At 37.5% G+C, this 17,900-nt stretch overlaps 1 protein-coding gene across 1 annotated transcript in view; it reads right to left on the bottom strand.

Moving 5' to 3' along the window:
* Positions 1 to 17,900, bottom strand: part of STK3 (serine/threonine kinase 3) — a 274,727-nt gene that overhangs the window by 193,089 nt on the left and 63,738 nt on the right. The window contains exons 5-6 of the mRNA XM_040972635.1: positions 2,162 to 2,326; positions 1,550 to 1,717 (exon numbers count right to left, since the gene is read on the bottom strand). Of these exons, the coding sequence (XP_040828569.1) occupies positions 1,550 to 1,717; positions 2,162 to 2,326 (333 nt within the window). The remainder of the gene's footprint in view (positions 1 to 1,549; positions 1,718 to 2,161; positions 2,327 to 17,900) is intronic.

The following is a 17,900-nucleotide window of genomic DNA, read 5'->3' on the forward strand; positions in this document are numbered from 1 at the left end:
GAAATGCACAAGGCAATATTGAATAAACTATCCAAAGAACTGGAGTCAAAAATAGTGTATATGCAAATGACAAAGAAAAAGAAAAATCTACTTGGACAGCCTGTCAAGAAAGACTCTATATAGAAACATAGTTTCTTCTTATTTTGTTTTGTTTTTAAGAAACAAAATTTGAGTTAGGACATGAAAAACTGGTAAGATTTACACTGACAGAAAAAAAGTGAGCAAATTATCTAGGATGCGTATAATATTTTAAGATTCTGGAAGGCAAGGGTCACGTGCTATAATTCTTTGCTATCTGCTGGAGAGATAAGCACAGGTCCAAGTCTAAACTGGTCAGAAAAAGTAAGATTGCCACACATAAGAAGCAGAATAGTAACATGCAAGGTTGAATATCAGCTCTGGAACTGATTTAGTAAACCTTATTAATTCAAACTCAAATACACCTACTCTGAGAATCATTCTACAAGCATTTACTAAAAATATCACAGATGCCTAATAATCAGAAAAAATGAGGATGTGTGTTTCTGTTTTATGCTAATCATATTTCATGCTACTTTAACTAATATATTTAAAAATTTTGTAATTCTAGCAAAAAGAACATATATGCATAAGGAAAATAGTTCATGTTATACATAACTGTATTACCCAAAGAATGCTCTCTTTATAGTATCTCAATAGAGCACACAGATTTTTTAAAAACTATTCCAACATAAAATATAGTTACCTACTATACTGAAATGAAAACCACAACATCTTGTAATATTGGACATAATTCTAATTTATTCTCTCGATATTCAAAAGTATTCTTTTTACTCCCATTTATTTATTTCACACACTTCTCCAGTAACACAGGAGATACCTTCTCTTTTCCACACACACACACTCTCTCTCTCTCTCTTCCATTTCTATATCCTCCTTTAGGTAACTATAACCACTAGAGGGCAATGATGTGATGAGATTCACATTCCAATATAACTAAAAATTGTTATCAACACACACATGAAAGCCTAGGCAAGTAAGTGTCAATGAGCAAGGTATATCCTTCATACTCAAAATGCATCCTGGAAAAGCAGGTGTTCAAGAAAACTCCCTTTTCTAATAAGCATTAACCAAGGAGAATTTTTTACTGTAAGCCCCAGACCAAAAAAGAGGATAAGCAAAAACTCAGAAACGTAGAAGATGTATGATGGGTAGAAAAGTAAGAAGCAGTTTCCTCAAACTCTTTGACTCTCACATTGGGAACTCAGCTAACTGAAAAATCAACAGATTTGCCCACCCTTTCCTCTGTTTAAGAATAGACTTCCCAAGGAAATTTCCCAGGGAGAAAAACAGTGATTGTAAAGATAAATACGTCTTCACTTCTCTCACAATTAGTAACATGCAGGAAGAAAAAACAATAGCAACTAATCTTTGACAGACAATTTCACTATTTATCACACAGAATTTAAATCAAGTGAGCTGATCTGACTTGCTTTATGTTTCCTTACACTGACATTAAACAACTGCAGCATGTAAATCAACCTTTTTTAACCAACGGTAATTTCCTTACCCTCATTGGATGTATATCTGCATAAGGTGGTTTTCCTTCAGCCATTTCAATGGAAGTAATGCCAAGGGACCAGATGTCAGCCACACAATTATAGCCTATTTCTTGAATTACCTCAGGAGCCATCCAAAATGGAGTTCCTATTACAGTATTGCGTTTTGCCATTGTATCCTGTGATAACATAATGCAGACATGAATACTATTACAAAAAAACAAACCAAATTTGTATGCTAACATGTCCTTTAAAATGTACACTAAACTTTCAAATACCACACATGATATATAAGATTAACTTTAAGACTTCAAATTGTCACAATACATACAGGAATTTTAAAATATGAAATAGCCATGTATCCATAAGTAACTTACTTTCACTATCTTCATTAAAAAGAATAAAGATATTATTATAACAATAAAAACTATAAAATTAATCGACATTCCTTCCCCTTTATCCAATATCCCATTAATTATAAACACTCAGATTTAGTTCTGCGGTTGCTTTCTACACAAGAACAACAAAGTGATGCATTTCCTTCCATGTTCACCAAAGTTAGTCACAGTCATACCTGAACAAATCAACCAAAAATATTCCCCAAATTATTAAAGTCAACTTACTGTTAACTGACCAGCTACTCCAAAATCTGCCAGCTTTGCATGTCCTTCTGTATTGAGGAGAATATTTCCAGCTTTTATATCTCTGTGAATTTTTCTCATAAAATGCAAATATTCTAGCCCTTTCAATGTAGACTTAAGAATAGTTGCAATTTCATCTTCTGTTAACTGGAAAGAAAATTTTAAAACCAAATTCAAATATCATGTCAGATAAACTCTAATAAGAAGAGCATGAAGTATATTTCTTTCTTAAGACAACTTTTTAGAAAACAGTCTAAAGGTTAAATAGTAAAGGGTCTATAGGCCTTCTGTCATTCTGATTATACTTTTCACTGATGAAGGCTGATTAAATGTCTTTCCTCTTCCATTACCAATGCAATTCATAAGGCACGGCCATAACGCAGGAATCAGCACAGCCAAAAGAAATCACTATTTCCCACTTCATATCATACTTTGGAGAATGTCCTATTACAGTTCTTTATCCTGAAATTTTCCCTGCAATCCCTCTGATTTTTGTAAAAGACAACTTTACAAAAAAGAAAGGCAATGAGGGCAGGTAGGTAGCCACAAGTCTCCAGCATGAGGGGTTGGCACCAATGCCACTCATCCTGCTGCCACCCAGGTTACTTATAATCCTAGACTTCTAATCTGATACAGAAAACTCAAAAATGAAAATGTTAAAGAAAGGTGTGGCAAACGGAAACACCAACAAAATTAGGTAGAGAAAGGAAAAGGTGGAGAAGAGAGAAGGAGAAGGTAAGGCTGGCTACACTGGGCATCACTGAGAGTCAGCACTCACTCACTGCATTTGCCCTTATGCCAGTCGTCTATGGTAGTGTCATAATGTGAAACGATAAGAAAGTACTTTTTTATTACTTTCCAAGTTCCTGGCAAAAGAGTTCTTTAGAATTTGCTGAGTGACAAGGAGAAAAGAATCATTTTTTTTTTCTCTTTCACAATCACACTGGAGTTTATACTATGAGGTGAATCTTGGCTCCAAAACAATAGAATGGGGCTAGTTACCACAGAAATCCACCACGTAATGAGAAGGTTGGCAATTTCTACCCTTCCTTGTATTGTGAGTCAGTTCCGAGTCCAATGATTTAGTCCACCATGCCTGCGTAATGCAACCACCATAAAAACCCAGACCAACAGGCACTGCTCTGACAGTTTATGATCTATGGACAGAGGAAGGCATAATACGATAGAAGAAAGGGTAAGACAAGAAAAGCAGCAGTGAAAACCGCTATGAGAACAGTAACAGAGAGAGCTAAGAGAATGACGAACAGGACCTGAGAGGCGTTTTCACTGATATCTAAATGGTGGCAAGGAACTGACTATGTGAATGGCTATCTGAGAACATATTACACAAAAAGAGGAAGGGATAAAAACACCTGTTTAACTTCTCATACATTTTTAAAAAGTGAAGAGGAGGAAACACCTACAAATTCATTATATCAGTCATCACCTGCTCCCAAAGACACACACTACAAGAAAAGAAAGTTATAGAGGTTGGCACTGTGGCACTGAGGTAAAGCTGGCACCAGCAATACTGGCATCTCAGAAGGCACCAGGTGGAGTTTCAGATGTTCCATTTCCTATCAACTTCCATGCTAATGTGCCTGTGCAAGACAGTTCAAGTCTTTGGGTCTCAGCACCTATGTGGGAAACCTGGAAGAAGATTCTGGCTCCTAGTTACAGCATAGCCCAACTCTGTCCATTACAGCCATTTGGGGAGTAAACCAGTGAATAAAAGCTCTTTCTCGCTCTTTCTTTTTCTTCTCTCCCCGCCTCTGCCTGTCCCTCTCTATGGTTCTTTCAAATAAATATATAAATATTTAAATATAAAAAAGTATAGACCAAAATCCTTTAATACTGATGAAAAAATCTTCAACAAAATATTTCAACCCTGATTGAACAGGATATTAAAAAGATTGCTCATCATGACTAAGCTAATTTATACCTGGAATATAATGATGGTTCAATTCACAAAAATATTAAAAATGTAATTTATCATGGTAAGATAACAAAGAAAAGAAACTACAAGATCATCTCAACTGATGGAAAAAAATCTTTTTACTTGCAGCAGACATTTGGTAAATTAATTAGTCACTGCTAGGTCTGTTTACATTCCATTTTAGAATACCTGGTCTGAGTCCCAGCTCATCCACCTCCTTCTGCCCTCTTGAAAACATGAATGCTGAGAGGAACAGATGATCATTTAAGTACCTAGGCTCCACTGACATGAGAAATCTAGATTGAAATCCTAGCTCCTGGCTTCAACCTGGCCCCGTCCAGCAGCTATAAGCATCATCAGAGTCAAGATGGAAGATTGAAAGATGGAAGATCTCTGTGTTTGCCTCCCTCCCTGTCTCTCTCTCTCTCTCTTTTCTGCTCTTCCAATAAGATGAAAATGAATAAGAAAAAACAAATTTTCAAAAAGCACCTTACTAATCACCCCCTTCATAATTAAAACCACAGAAAATTTTCACAATAAACTGGGGAAACCATGCTCTCTACATAAAACCACACACACACACACACACACACACACACACACACACACACACACACACAGCCATAATCAATGGTAACAGAATGGAAGCTTTTCTTCTAAGAACAGAAAAGGGGGCTGGTACTGAGGTAAAGTTGCCATGTGCAGTGCTTACATCCCATATAGGTATTGGTTTGTGTCCCAGCTCTTCCACTCCCAGTCCTTCTCCCTGCTAATGGCCTGAGAAAGTAGTGGAAGATGGCTCAACTCCATGGACCCCTGCACCCATGTGGGAGACCTGGAAAAAGTTCCTGGTGCCTGACTTCACATCAGCTCAGCTCTGTCCATTGCAGAGTGAACCAACAAATGGAAGATTTGTATCTTTCTCACCTTCTCTCTCTCTCAGTAACTCTTTCAAGTAACTAAATATTTTCTAAAATTTCTGAAAGATCAGAAAGACAAAAATGGCCACTTTTACCCTTCTATTTAACAAAGAAATAAAGGTTCCAGCCAGAACTTTCCAGTCCATTAAGCAAGAAAAGCAAAAAAAAAACAAGGTATCTACAGTAGAAAGAAAGAAAACTATTAACATGATTATATGTGTAATAAGTTCAACATTTTATCAAAAAAATTGCCAGAATTAATGAATTTAATAAAACAACAAGATCCAAAGCCGACATATTTCTATACACTAATGATGAACAATCCTAAAAAGAAGGTACAAATCAGACATAAATAAATGGAAACATATCCATATGCATGGGTAGGAAGACTTACTGTTAAGAAATTCATGTTACCAAAAGCTACAACGCAATCTCTACCAAAACCCCAATGGTGTGTTGGAGAAATTTTAAAAACTCAACCTAAAATTCATATGAAACTCAAGAAGGCTCAAATAACCAAAACAACCTTGGGGAAAACAAAGCTAGAGTTCTAATATGTCCTAATTTCAAAACCTACTACAAATCGCAAAAGGGTGACACCAGCATATAGGAGACATGTAGACAAATGGAACAAATGTGGAACCCAAAAATAACCCTCACATATATGATTAAATGATTTGAACAAGTGTGTCAAAGCTATTCAACAGAACCAAGTATATGCAGTCTAAACTGAGACATGCATGAATATTATATACCAAACATCAAAACAATACAACAAGGAATAAAAGATCTTTCTTGTAATTTTTATCCTTACTACTCTTCAAGTATTTTATGTTAATATGTTGATTGTATTAGTACCTGGTATATTACAAAATATGTTAGCATTTAACATATTTAAATTGGTATTAAACATTATCTCATATTATAATGGTAATATTATTACATATGTACTAATGTATTCATTGCTATTTTATCTGCATTTTCTTTGTAAATGTGGTTATCAGAAAAGTTGAACTTGTGATTCTTGCTACATTTTTGTTAGCGCTACAATAAGCATGGATCTAGAAGAGCAGGGATCGGGATCTTTGTTTTGCCCATTGATATATCTACAATCCTTGGACTTATGCTTGGGATACACTTAACACTAAATAAATAATGAAGGAAGGGGTTCAGACTTATCAATACGAAAAGAAAGGAGATACCTTCATCTGATGCTCCCAACCTTCTAAAGTAGTAGTCTGCAGCCAAGGATGGAGAAAGAGAGAGACAGGAATGTTATTTAGGGTCACACCCTGCACCACCGTGGAATGTGTGGAAGGTTAAGGAGCTGTCATATGCAACTGAGTTGCCCCCTCTCTCCCCACAGTCCCATCCTCTGTGGATGAAGATTAAAGTCTGAGATTTTACAAAAGCAACTCCAGTGTACAAAACTCTTGTTTGATTACTACAGTAATGATTTTCCAGTTAACCTAGACTTCAATTCCACGATTTCCAACCAATAACTTAGTCACTAATCCTCCACTAATTCTTTGTTTTCTCTGCTTCCATGCCCTACAATATTTCAGAGTTATCCTAGAGATAACTCTGGGATACAAGGTCATTCTATAGTTACAGGACAAATCCACGGCAACACAAAAGGAAGATTTGTCAGAGATGTTATTACACTGATTCATGAACTGCCTGACTTTGCTAAATGACTTGGCAGGTTCATTCCAAGATTATGATTCTGTAATATATTAACAAAGGTTGTCAAGCAAAAATAGCCTTTTCTTAACCACACTTATCCACTCTACAGTCCAGACACTGCTGAAGGTGCTAGATATACAAAGACAGAAGAACTGTTAGTTCCAGTTCTTAGCTTAAAGAACACCTGAGGCCATAGCCTTGAATTTGACTCTGAACAAACTGCTAAAGATACAGAGTTCAAAAGCTGGCATTGTGGTGCAGCACGTTAAAATGCCACTTGCAACACTGTCATCCCGTATTGGATTGCTCATTCCAATCCAGCTACCTGCAAATGCACCTGGGAAGCCAGCCAGAAGATGACACAGCCACTTGGGTCTCTGAGAGCCATGTGTGAGATACACAGAGTTGTACACTCATGACTTCAGCCAGATCCAGCCATGGCTATTGTGGCCATTCTGGGAAAGGGGTGAAGGAGGGTTGATGGAAATCAGCACATAGAAGATCTGTGTGTGTGTGTGTGTGTGTGTGTGTGTGTGTGTGTGTGTGTGTGTGTGTGTGTAATGCTGTTGCAAATAAGCATATAAATCTTTCCTTTAAAAAAATGAAGAATGAAGCAAGTATGTAAAGTTTATAAAACCTCTCTTTCATTGTGTTTTTCTCCTTTCGGCAAGAAAATCTCTCTCCCTACTTCAGAGAAGAAATGCTTTATTTTTATCTAATATTCTCCTCTACATCAAAGCATGACCTGCTTTGCTGTCACTTGTAAAGAATTCAGAGGGCCCTGCTGCAGTCCACAAGAGTGTTCACACTGGCACATAAATAACCCTTAATTAAAAATCATCTGTGGCAAAGCATTATATTAACTACCATTTTGAATACTAAGGCTCAAAAGTGGAATTCCTATCTTAAACTTTTAAAGTTCAGTTATGATAGATTTCTATACCTCAATAAAATCATATAAAACAATAAATGGGCATAATGTTGTCTTACAAGTTTTTATTTTTGTGCATTAAATAAAAACTATTAGGAGGGTAGTCACTGCTTTTGGCTGAGCCCCTACAGTAGGTCCTAATAGCCCAGACCAAAAAGCCAAAATGGGGAACCAGCACGGTAGCCTAACTAAAATCCTCACCTTGCACATGCCAGGATCCCACAATACTTGACATTCAGCAAATTACAAGTGCAATCAAAACAGTTGCCACCCATAATATCAAATAAGCAATTAACAAGCAGTGGCTAACAACAACCAGAACAGATATCAGCCCTGTCTATCAGGTCCAACGAACTACTCCACCTCAGCTTTCAAATGTAGAGCATTTGACACGGTGTGTCTCTCAAACAAGTACACCTGTTAACAAAATCTGCACACAAGCAGACTCACCTCATCTGAAAAGTCATCCTGAGCACACTGTGAGTGGCTTAATGAGTATTTTATTGAAAACAGATGTATAATCCTTTTAGCAAAAACATATGGCTCGGTGACTAAAATATTGAAATATGTAAATAAAAACAAAAAGTCAAAAGTTTTAAATTACTAGATAGGATAAAGTTTATAATTAAAAAAAAAAGGCAAACTTGATCAGACAACTTCATCTACAATTTTGCACCAAAATGTAGATTAATCTTATCTTAGCAAATTTAGAGAAATTAATATTAAACTCATCTTATTTAAATTCTAATGGTATCAAATGAACTTTATCAAGATTTAAGCCACTCCACAAATATTGGGTGTCACTAAAGGAGGAGGCGAGTGGAAGGAGATCTCAAAGTTCACCTGTTTGGTAGACCCTATGTAGCCGACCCTGATCTAGATACTTACATCACACTTAGTCCTAGTCTTTCAGACACATGTTAACTGCTTGTTATAGAAACTTAAAAATAGATAGGCCATTCCTTAGATACATGGAGTCTTGTTTCTAAACAATCTACTTTAACAAATTTCATTTCTATATAAACACAGCTAATTAAAAAAATAGCCTGATTTATATTTGGCAACACAAAGAACTACTTTCCACTACTATATAAAGTGTAAAGTAGCATATTTTTCATTTCTGTAAGATATTTAACCAGTTTAGACAGATCCACATCCAACTATTTGAAGTTTATACTAATAACAGGGAAAAGGGGGGACAGAGGAGCACAGGAGAGGGGACCTGCTTCAGAGGAGAGGAAGTCAGACTTCCATGAGGAGAACTTAGGCTCCATTTAGTGGCATCTGTAAAGGATCCCTTCACACGGGAAAAGGCATCAACAAAGCCCTTCATTTGTTAATTCAATCAGGTTATCCTCACAACATTACAAGTTTTATTTCCTTTCTGTTGAGCTACACAAATGGAGCAATGGCATTTGTAAATTATTTGAAGCACATTTTATAGTCTATTTGAAGTGGAAGAGGGACAAGAGAAAGATAATAAACCATGAATGAAACATTCAGCAATCAGGGATGGAAATAAGACTTTCTTACTTGAGCTAATACATTAAAAGGCGGAAGTCTACATCTGGTTTTAATAGTGCTATGAATTCACTGGCAAATTTTAAAAGAATTTCATTGTACAAAAACAAAAAGATGGTTTTGATAGGCTTTAGTCCTCTGGTTACTTTTGTTTCTAGAATCATATGATTAGAATAATAATATGATACATTTAATATGTCACTGTGTGTATGGTTTTGATAAAAATGCATCCATCAACTTTTCTCAAGGGCACATGAACCATGGTTTTAAAATACACATACTGCCTTAATGGTTTTATGTCAGTAAAAACAAATTCCAAAGAGTTAAGTTACATCAAAATTCAAATTTTTAATTTTCTAAAAGTGAATATTTTGTAGCTTCAGTTAAACCAATTTTAATTATATATGTATATATATATGTATGTATATAAAGCAATGCCTTTTTTCTACAACTTGGTGCCATTTAAAATCAAGGATACAAAAATAATTTGGCATAGCTTTTCTTTCAAGTACCACATGCTTGACAGATACATACCTCACTGTAAAACATCATTTTACTCTCACAGTGACCTTGTATAAGGTCTTGAAAACTGTTTGATCAAAACGCTTTTTGGAATCATTACAGTCTTTTAAAATCTGGATTAAATCTCACCTCTTCCAAGAAATCATCCTGCATTTTATTCCTTCACTCAGGATAACAACGACGATAACAGCAGCAGCTAACGTTGACTGAGTTCTTACTATATCTACAAGTAGTCCACAAGTACTACTTCACAGAAACTGGCCTACAGCTGTTACTTCACAGAAACTCAAACACAACTGTAGAAGCGAGAATGAACAAGAACTTCCTGGATGCCTGTAACACTGTCCCCTTTATGCACAATGCACAGAATTCTGTCGCAAGGGAAAGGAATACACCCTGCAACAACGGCATTAGCTACGGAAACCCTCTAGCACAGCGATTTTCAAAGCTAATTATGCATCAGATCCAGTACTCTATAACCCAAGCCATTTAACAGAACCTTCAAGGCTTTAATTGACAGGGTTCCTGCCCATCTCAACCAACTCACTTCATCATTCTTCCCATTCATGAAGACTTCACAGAGAAGATACTTTTGAGCTTTTTTTTTGAAGAACAAACAGTACCCATCAGGTGGATCACAGAGGGAAGGAAATGTAGGCAATGTAGGGAACGCAGTACAAAGGCAAAGGGCATAAACATACATGAGCTCCAGTATCAGCAAACTGTTCTTTGTGATTGAATGCAACATATCTAGGACAAGACTGCTAAAGGGAAGTCAAGTGAGGTGCAAACTGTCTTATACATCCACAAAATTTAAGTGGAAAAAGACATGGTCTTATCCAAACTTCTAGAAGGAGAACTCAGAGAATGGGCTCTTAGAAACACAAGGAAAAGTTGCATGCAGGATATGGTAATAAAAAAAATCAACAATGATGATAGAAATAGATGTAGAAGTAGCTAACAAGCCTGAAATCTTACTCAGAAAAGCCCGAGGGAGTTTTCTGTATGGAGTAATAATGAATACCTCAAGTGAAATTAGAACAGAGAAAATGGACAGAAGTCCCAGCATGCACCAAAAGCACCAGGGGCATCTGGCGGCCCCAGACCCAAGCCTGTCTATGGTATTCTTCCACAAGTGAATCAACTTGTCCCTAAAACATCACAAGGTAGCTTACTGCTAACTAAAACCAAACATGCCTTTTGACTCAATAATTTCTCTCCTCAGGAAATATCCAATGACATAGAACAACACAATATTCCAGTTTACATCTAGAAAAGGTTCCTACAGATTTGATGATGACAACAAAAATCCTAAAGGGTTGGAAATTACATTACCAAGAGACTAAAAAATTATATATTGTTACATACACATAAGACCTCTACATCCTGTTATAGCAGAATTCCAAAATATATCAGAAGCTTTAAAAATTATAAGACAGAGCCTGGCGTGGTGGCTCAATGGCTATATCCTCTCCTTACAATTGCCAAGATCCCATATGGGGACCAGTTCATGGCCCAGCAGCTCCACTTTCTATCCAATTCCCCACTTAGCTCCTGGGAAAGCAGCAGAAGATGGCCCAAACCCTTTGGATCCTAAACCTACATAAGAACCCATAAGAAGCTCCTGGTTTTGACCCCTGACTTCAGATCAACTCAGTTCTGGCCACTGTGGCCATCTGGGGAGTAAACCTATGGATAAAAACCGTTTTGTCTCTCCTTCTCTCCATAAAATCAGATCTTTCCAATGAAAATAATAATTTTTACATAATAAAATAAAATTTTAAAAGTTACAAGAGGAGCTGGCATTCTGGTGTTGCAAATTAAACTGTTGCTTGCAAAGCACCATCCCAGAAGGGTACCAATTTAAGTTCCAGCTACTTCAATTCTCATCTAGCTAGTTGCTCATATGCCTGTGAAAGCAACGGAAGATGGCCCAAGTTCTTGAGCACCTTCACCCACATGGGAGACCTAAACAAAGATCCAGGCTCCTCGATCCTGGCTCAGCTCTGGCCATTGCAGCTATCTGAGGAGTAAACCAGGAGATGGAAGATCTCTCTCTCTCTCTCTCTGTTTCTCTGCCTCTCTCTGTAACTCTGCCCTTCAAATTAAAAAAAAAATTATTAAAGTTAAAAGAAAAAATGCAAGCTTTGGAATACTACATATCATATGAATCCCTTCCGTGAAACAAGATATACATTCAAATACAGTGAAAGAATCCACAAGAAATTAGCTGACTTGACCTTAAGGAAGTAAAATTAATGGATGAATATGAAGCTGTTAATTACCTCCTTTGTTACCATTTGAAATGTTTACAAGTGTTCATATGTTTTTCCCCTTAATTTATTTGATTAGAAGTTGGAGGCAGGTGGGTAGCAGTTTACACGCTGATTAAAAGTACAGACTATTGTGTGATACAAAGACTGTTAAGATTAGAGAATTATCGTTTAAGGAGATACATTTCTATTTTCTGGAAAACTTACCTATACATTTCTGCTTTCCAAATGAACAAGGCTTTCCTGGATACAACTCAATGGTTTTTTTTAACATGGCTTTCTAACATGGAAGGATACCCAAAATTTAAGAAATATCACAGAATTCTTAAAACATTAGTAATTTAAAATTGCCATTTGAAAGGCTTAACAATAAACAGCATTTAACTAATTTACAATAACTTGCTTTGGTACTGACCTTTACACTTACAGTGTGCTCTAACACTCATCATCTTTATTCGTCACCAAAAACTGAGAGGGGCAGGCAACCAGCATCGTGCTTCAGATGCTGCTAGGAAAACTTCCACTGTCTGAGAACCTGGGTTCAAGTCCTGCCAACACTTCTGATTCCAGTTTCCTGCCAATGCACAGCCCAGGAGACAGCAGGTGATGGGTTGAGTACTTGGCTCCTATTTGCCACCTGGGTGGATATGGATGAGTCCCTAGTTCCCAGCTTTACAATGGCTCAGTCCTAGCTACTGTGGATTTTGGAAAGTGCCGCAATAAATGAAGGACCTCTCTGTCCTGCTCTCTCACTCTCTCTTCCCATATACAGGAAAATGAAAATTAAAAAGTAAAAATTATTGCCAAGCTAAGTAATCTGTATGATAGAGATTCATTTTATTTCATTTTTTAATTTGTTTAAAGATTTTTTTTTAATTGGAAAGACAGATTTACAGAGAGAAACAGAGACAAACAGAAAGATCGTCCATCCATTGGTTCACTCCCCAAGTGGCCGCAATAGCTAGAGCTGAGCCAATCCAAAGCCAGGAGCCAGGAGCCAGGAGTCGGGAACCAGGAACCAGGAACTTCTTCTGAGTATCCTGCACAAGTGCAAGGTCCCATCTCTACTGCTTTCCCAGTTCACAGGCAGGGAGCAGGATGGGAAGTGGAGCAGCTGGGACACACAAAAGAACACCCATATGGGATCCTGGCATGTGCAAGGCAAGGATTTCAGCCACTGAGCCATTCCAAGAGATCCACTTAGAATTAACAACATGAATTTTAAAGGAGTTGCCAAAAGCATAGTGGATCACAGAGCTGCAAGTAACAACCCAAGCACTAGCGCCTCATCTTTCCTTTCCACAACCCAGGTTCCTCCCTCTAAAACCATATTACTACACATTTAGTACATAGCATACTGTAGACAGTATACTGACTACTTCTGACAGAATGGAGGGTTCACCACAGACTTGGCATTAGAAGTCATTCTGCCTAAAAAGGAATGTACAACATAAAAAAGTGTGAAGGTAGGTCTGACTTACAAAAACAAAACAAAACTGGGAGAAATGCCAAGAAGAATGCCAACAAAGGTGGAACCAGGCAACTTACCAATAAGGGACACCAAAGAAATACCTTTATGTGCTTAATTTATTTAGTTAAGGTAGAAGGCACAGTCTATTCAGGGACTATACTGTAACTTGGAAAAATCATAAAGCAAAGTGCTTATAATCCAATCAAAAGATTTAGAAAATATATAATGGACCATGACGCATATGATGTATTTAATCAGAGATTAAAACATGGCAGCTCTTGATTACTATAAAAAATTCTAATGGTATAATCCCACAGTGCACACCTAGTGCTTCAAAGGTTAGAAGGCAGTATGAAATACACTCAGAACTCAATCTCCTTCCATAACAGACACCAAATAAAGGACAATGAAACAAGGCTTATTTTCATGACAATCTAAACAGCACTGAACAGGAAGAGATCGCAGATACCAAAAATAACAGCAGGGTCAAGCATTAATTTTCAAGGCAACATATGATCTTTAATGCAATGAGCTGACTTTCAGGAGAAGTCTTACAGCAAACAGTTACTGCTAGTGCAACAGAAACAAGCCCCTTGAGACACTTCAACCTGTCCCTTCCTGCAAAGGAAGAATGAATCAGAGACTCAACAGCTCTTAATGCCTGTGACACATACCTCCTCCAAGAATTAATATCCACTTTGGGAGTTGTTTTGTACTGACTTGGTCTGGTTGATTATTTTCTTTTAAAGATTTATTTATTTTATTGGAAAGTCAGATTTATAGAGAGAAGGAGAGGCAGAGAGGAGCTTCCATCCACTGGTATACTCCCTAAATGGCAGCAACTGCCACTTGCTAAGAGAATCCAAAGGCAGGATCTAGGAGCTGCTTCCGGGTCCCCCACATGAGTAAAGGGCTCCAAGGGTTTGGGCCATCCTCTACTATTTTTCCAGGCCACAAACAGGGAGTTGGATGGGAAGTGGAATAGCCAGGACACAAACTGGTACCTATATGGGATCCCACGGGTTCAATGCAAGGATTCAGCCACTAGGTTATAGTGCCAAGCCTCTGGTTGATTATATATTTTTTTGTGGTACTGTGAATCCTGATTGACTTCGTTTTGATGTTAGGCTTAGTAACTATGTGAAAATATCTTTTTTGGGGGGGCGCATATAGCACTCATTAGCTTTTTTCCTATTAAACTGATTCCTTTTTAGGAAATCATTACTTTCCCTTCCTCAGTCTATGGATGTCTAGCAGTCAGTTCCACACTAGCTCCAAGCTGGACACTTATTTTAGACACAGGCCAATTAGCACACCATTGTCCAGTGATAACAAGAATTTGCTCAGAGAAAGTCCCAAGATTCATTCATACAGCATTAATACACATGGGCCATAATTGTTCTCTGCTGGATTTTAAATAGAAAGGTATAATTCAGGAAATAGCTGACACCGTGTAACTACAAGATGAGAGTCTGTGACAATGAAATCAATAACAATATACAAAAAGAGATGCATTCAAATAATTCCTTTCCTCCTGAATCAAATCATCCAAAAAGATAATTCTGCAAAGATTTTTTTCAATCACATTAAGAAATGCCTTTCAGGCAGAAGCAAGCGTAGGCTGGGTTTTCTGTAACTTGCAATAAAGAGTTGAAACTGATGCAGTAAACTTGAAGTTAATACCAAAGAGAAGGGAAGCTCTAAGAAAAACAGTAAATATAAAGCAGTAACCACTCGTTGACTTAATTCCAAAAATCTTAGAGGTTATTCCACATATATAATATCATGGAATCGCTACAGCTGACCTCCATTTTCTGCCCCCAAAAAGGACACAACTAAGGGCAGTACAAATAGACAAACATGTCTCTGCAAAGAAACATGGAGAATGGGAGTATAACCTAGAGATTAAGCAGCTGCTTCTCACACCACCTTCAGCTCCCAGCGCACAGCTTTCTGCTCCTCCTGACACCAATCAACAGGAAGTGATGGCTCCTATCCTACCGGGAAACTTGGATTGAGTCTCCAGCTAACAGCTTCCAGCTCCTAGCCTCAGCCCTAGCCATTACAGCAACCTGCAGAGTAAATCAGCAGATGGAAGATTTTTCTGCCCTGCTAGCTCTCTCTGCCTGTATGAATGTTTGTGTGTGCCTCTCACCAATAAATCAATAAAAATTTCAAAAAACAGGAAACTTCTTTAAAAGGCCCCCTTCTGCCTTCATCTTCCTAGTACCATCTCTGGCAATAAGTGGTTGTGTCAAATTATATTAATATTGTATTTAGATGTATCAATTTATAAAATTCCTCAAATGATTCAGTTACCATTATGATATACATAATATAATGATATGTAATGGTGACCAAAACCCCTTTCTTAAAAAACGAACAACAGGGCCCGGCGCGGTGGCGCAAGTGGTTAAAGGTCCTCGCCTTGCACGCCCGGGATCCCATATGGGCGCCGGTTCTAATCCCGGCAGCCCCGCTTCCCTTCCAGCTCCCCGCTTGTGGCCTGGGAAAGCAGTCGAGGACGGCCCAAAGCTTTGGGAACCTGCACCCGCGTGGGAGACCCGGAAGAGGCTCCTGGCTTCGGATCGGCATAGTATCGGCCCGTTGCGCTCACTTGGGGAGTGAATCATCGGACGGAAGATCTTCCTCTCTGTCTCTCCTCTCTGTATATCCGCCTTTCCAATGAAAAAAAAATAATAAAAATAAATCTTTAAAAAAAAAAAAAAAAAAAAAAAACGAACAACAACAAAAATCACTGGTTTAGAAAAACTTGTGGAATATGTAATTGTTTAAATCTCAAAAGTAATCTTTAAACTTACAGGCAAAACTTATATCTGAACATCCAACAAGCACCATATTCCAATCTCTTTACAAAAAAAAACTTTTTCCCCTGCACTTTCGGGGAAAACAGCACAAAGATTTAATAATGGAGCTCAGATGTTCAGAACAAGAAAGGCACTCTAACAAACACAACGGAGCAGCTAAGCAACTCTCTTCTGGGCAACACTTATAACTGCATGCTCGCTTCCATCACCCACTATACTCTCTTTCTCTGACTCATATCACCCAAAACAGCAGAGTTGGGAATACGAAACATGTAAGGTTTAAACAATTAAAACAAAAACCAAACAATTCTTCCAGAGAAAGAAATGCAAATCTGTTCAAAACATTAGGAAAAACAGCTACAATATTTTGACCATTATTATATACAAGAGGGCAGACAGAGTTTCTCTTTCATGAAATCTGGATTGCATATGTTTGGCAAAAAAAAGGGAGGGGAGATTAATAATCTACCACAAAGTCCCACAACTTGTGATTCAAAATGAAAGCTTTCACTACTTATACCATATGTAAATATACACATATACATGCTGCTTATAATCCCTTGATCTGCAGAAAAAGAGAACTGATACTCTACTGTGAAAATGGTCAGTGGGTAGGCATTTTAAAATCCTTTCCCACATGAAAAGACTTCTGAAAAAGAGATCAGAAGACAACAGAAAAGCACTCAATATATACGAAGTTGTAAATCCAGTATGAACTAGTATCTATTACACAAAGAGAGGACATGTACCTAAGTGATTAGGAAAGTCAAACAGGAATTAGTCCAATAACTCTGAGACAAATATGAACCCCCAAAGGCATGCTGCAGAACAGAAATCTACACATTTCAAAAAGACATCTATTGTTAATAATAACAGAGTATCTTATTACTACGCCCAGATAAATCCTAACAATCAATAACAAGAATTTGGTATGATTTCACCAAGAAAAAAATCTGAAGAAGCACGTCATTAATATCAAGGCAGAATATATAGTTTTTAAAAACAACACATCACACGTTTACTCTGAAGACTATTACATGCAATGCCTTAATTCTAAGATCACAGAATAAATAAAATATCCCCTAGTATTTTTGAGTAGCCATTTCCTGATTCTAAAAGAAACTCTATCTAAAAAAGTAATCCCTATCTTGTGGCATGTATACATTAACAACAATGCAAGGAATCAGCATTGTAGTACAGCAACTGAAGTCTCCAGCTGTGAGGCCAGCACTCCAGAATGCCGGTTTGAGACCTGGCGGTTCTGCTTCTGATTCAGCTCCCTGCTAATTTCTTGGGACAACAAATCACCCAGGTATTTGGGCTTCTGTATCCACACAGGCTAAAGTCCAGCCTCCGGACTTTAGCCTAGCATAGCCCTGGCTGTTGCGGACATATAGGGAATGAACCATGGAAGGAAGATCTCAACCTGTCTTTCTTCCTCTCTCTGCCTTTCAAATAAATAAAAAATTAATCTTCAAAAAAAAATGTTGAAAAACAACAACGTGATACTGATTTAGTCCTTGACTCCACATTCTACCCAAGCACATCTGACAGAAAGTGTTCACGATGCAAAGGACACTCCTTGTCTGTCTAAGATGAAAGAATGATGACAGTAACAGCATATACATATGCA

Source organism: Ochotona curzoniae, unplaced genomic scaffold (assembly GCF_017591425.1).
Source record: "Ochotona curzoniae isolate NIBS_2020 unplaced genomic scaffold, NIBS_Ocur_1.0 contig_2318, whole genome shotgun sequence".
Taxonomy (NCBI): Eukaryota; Metazoa; Chordata; class Mammalia; order Lagomorpha; family Ochotonidae; genus Ochotona; species Ochotona curzoniae.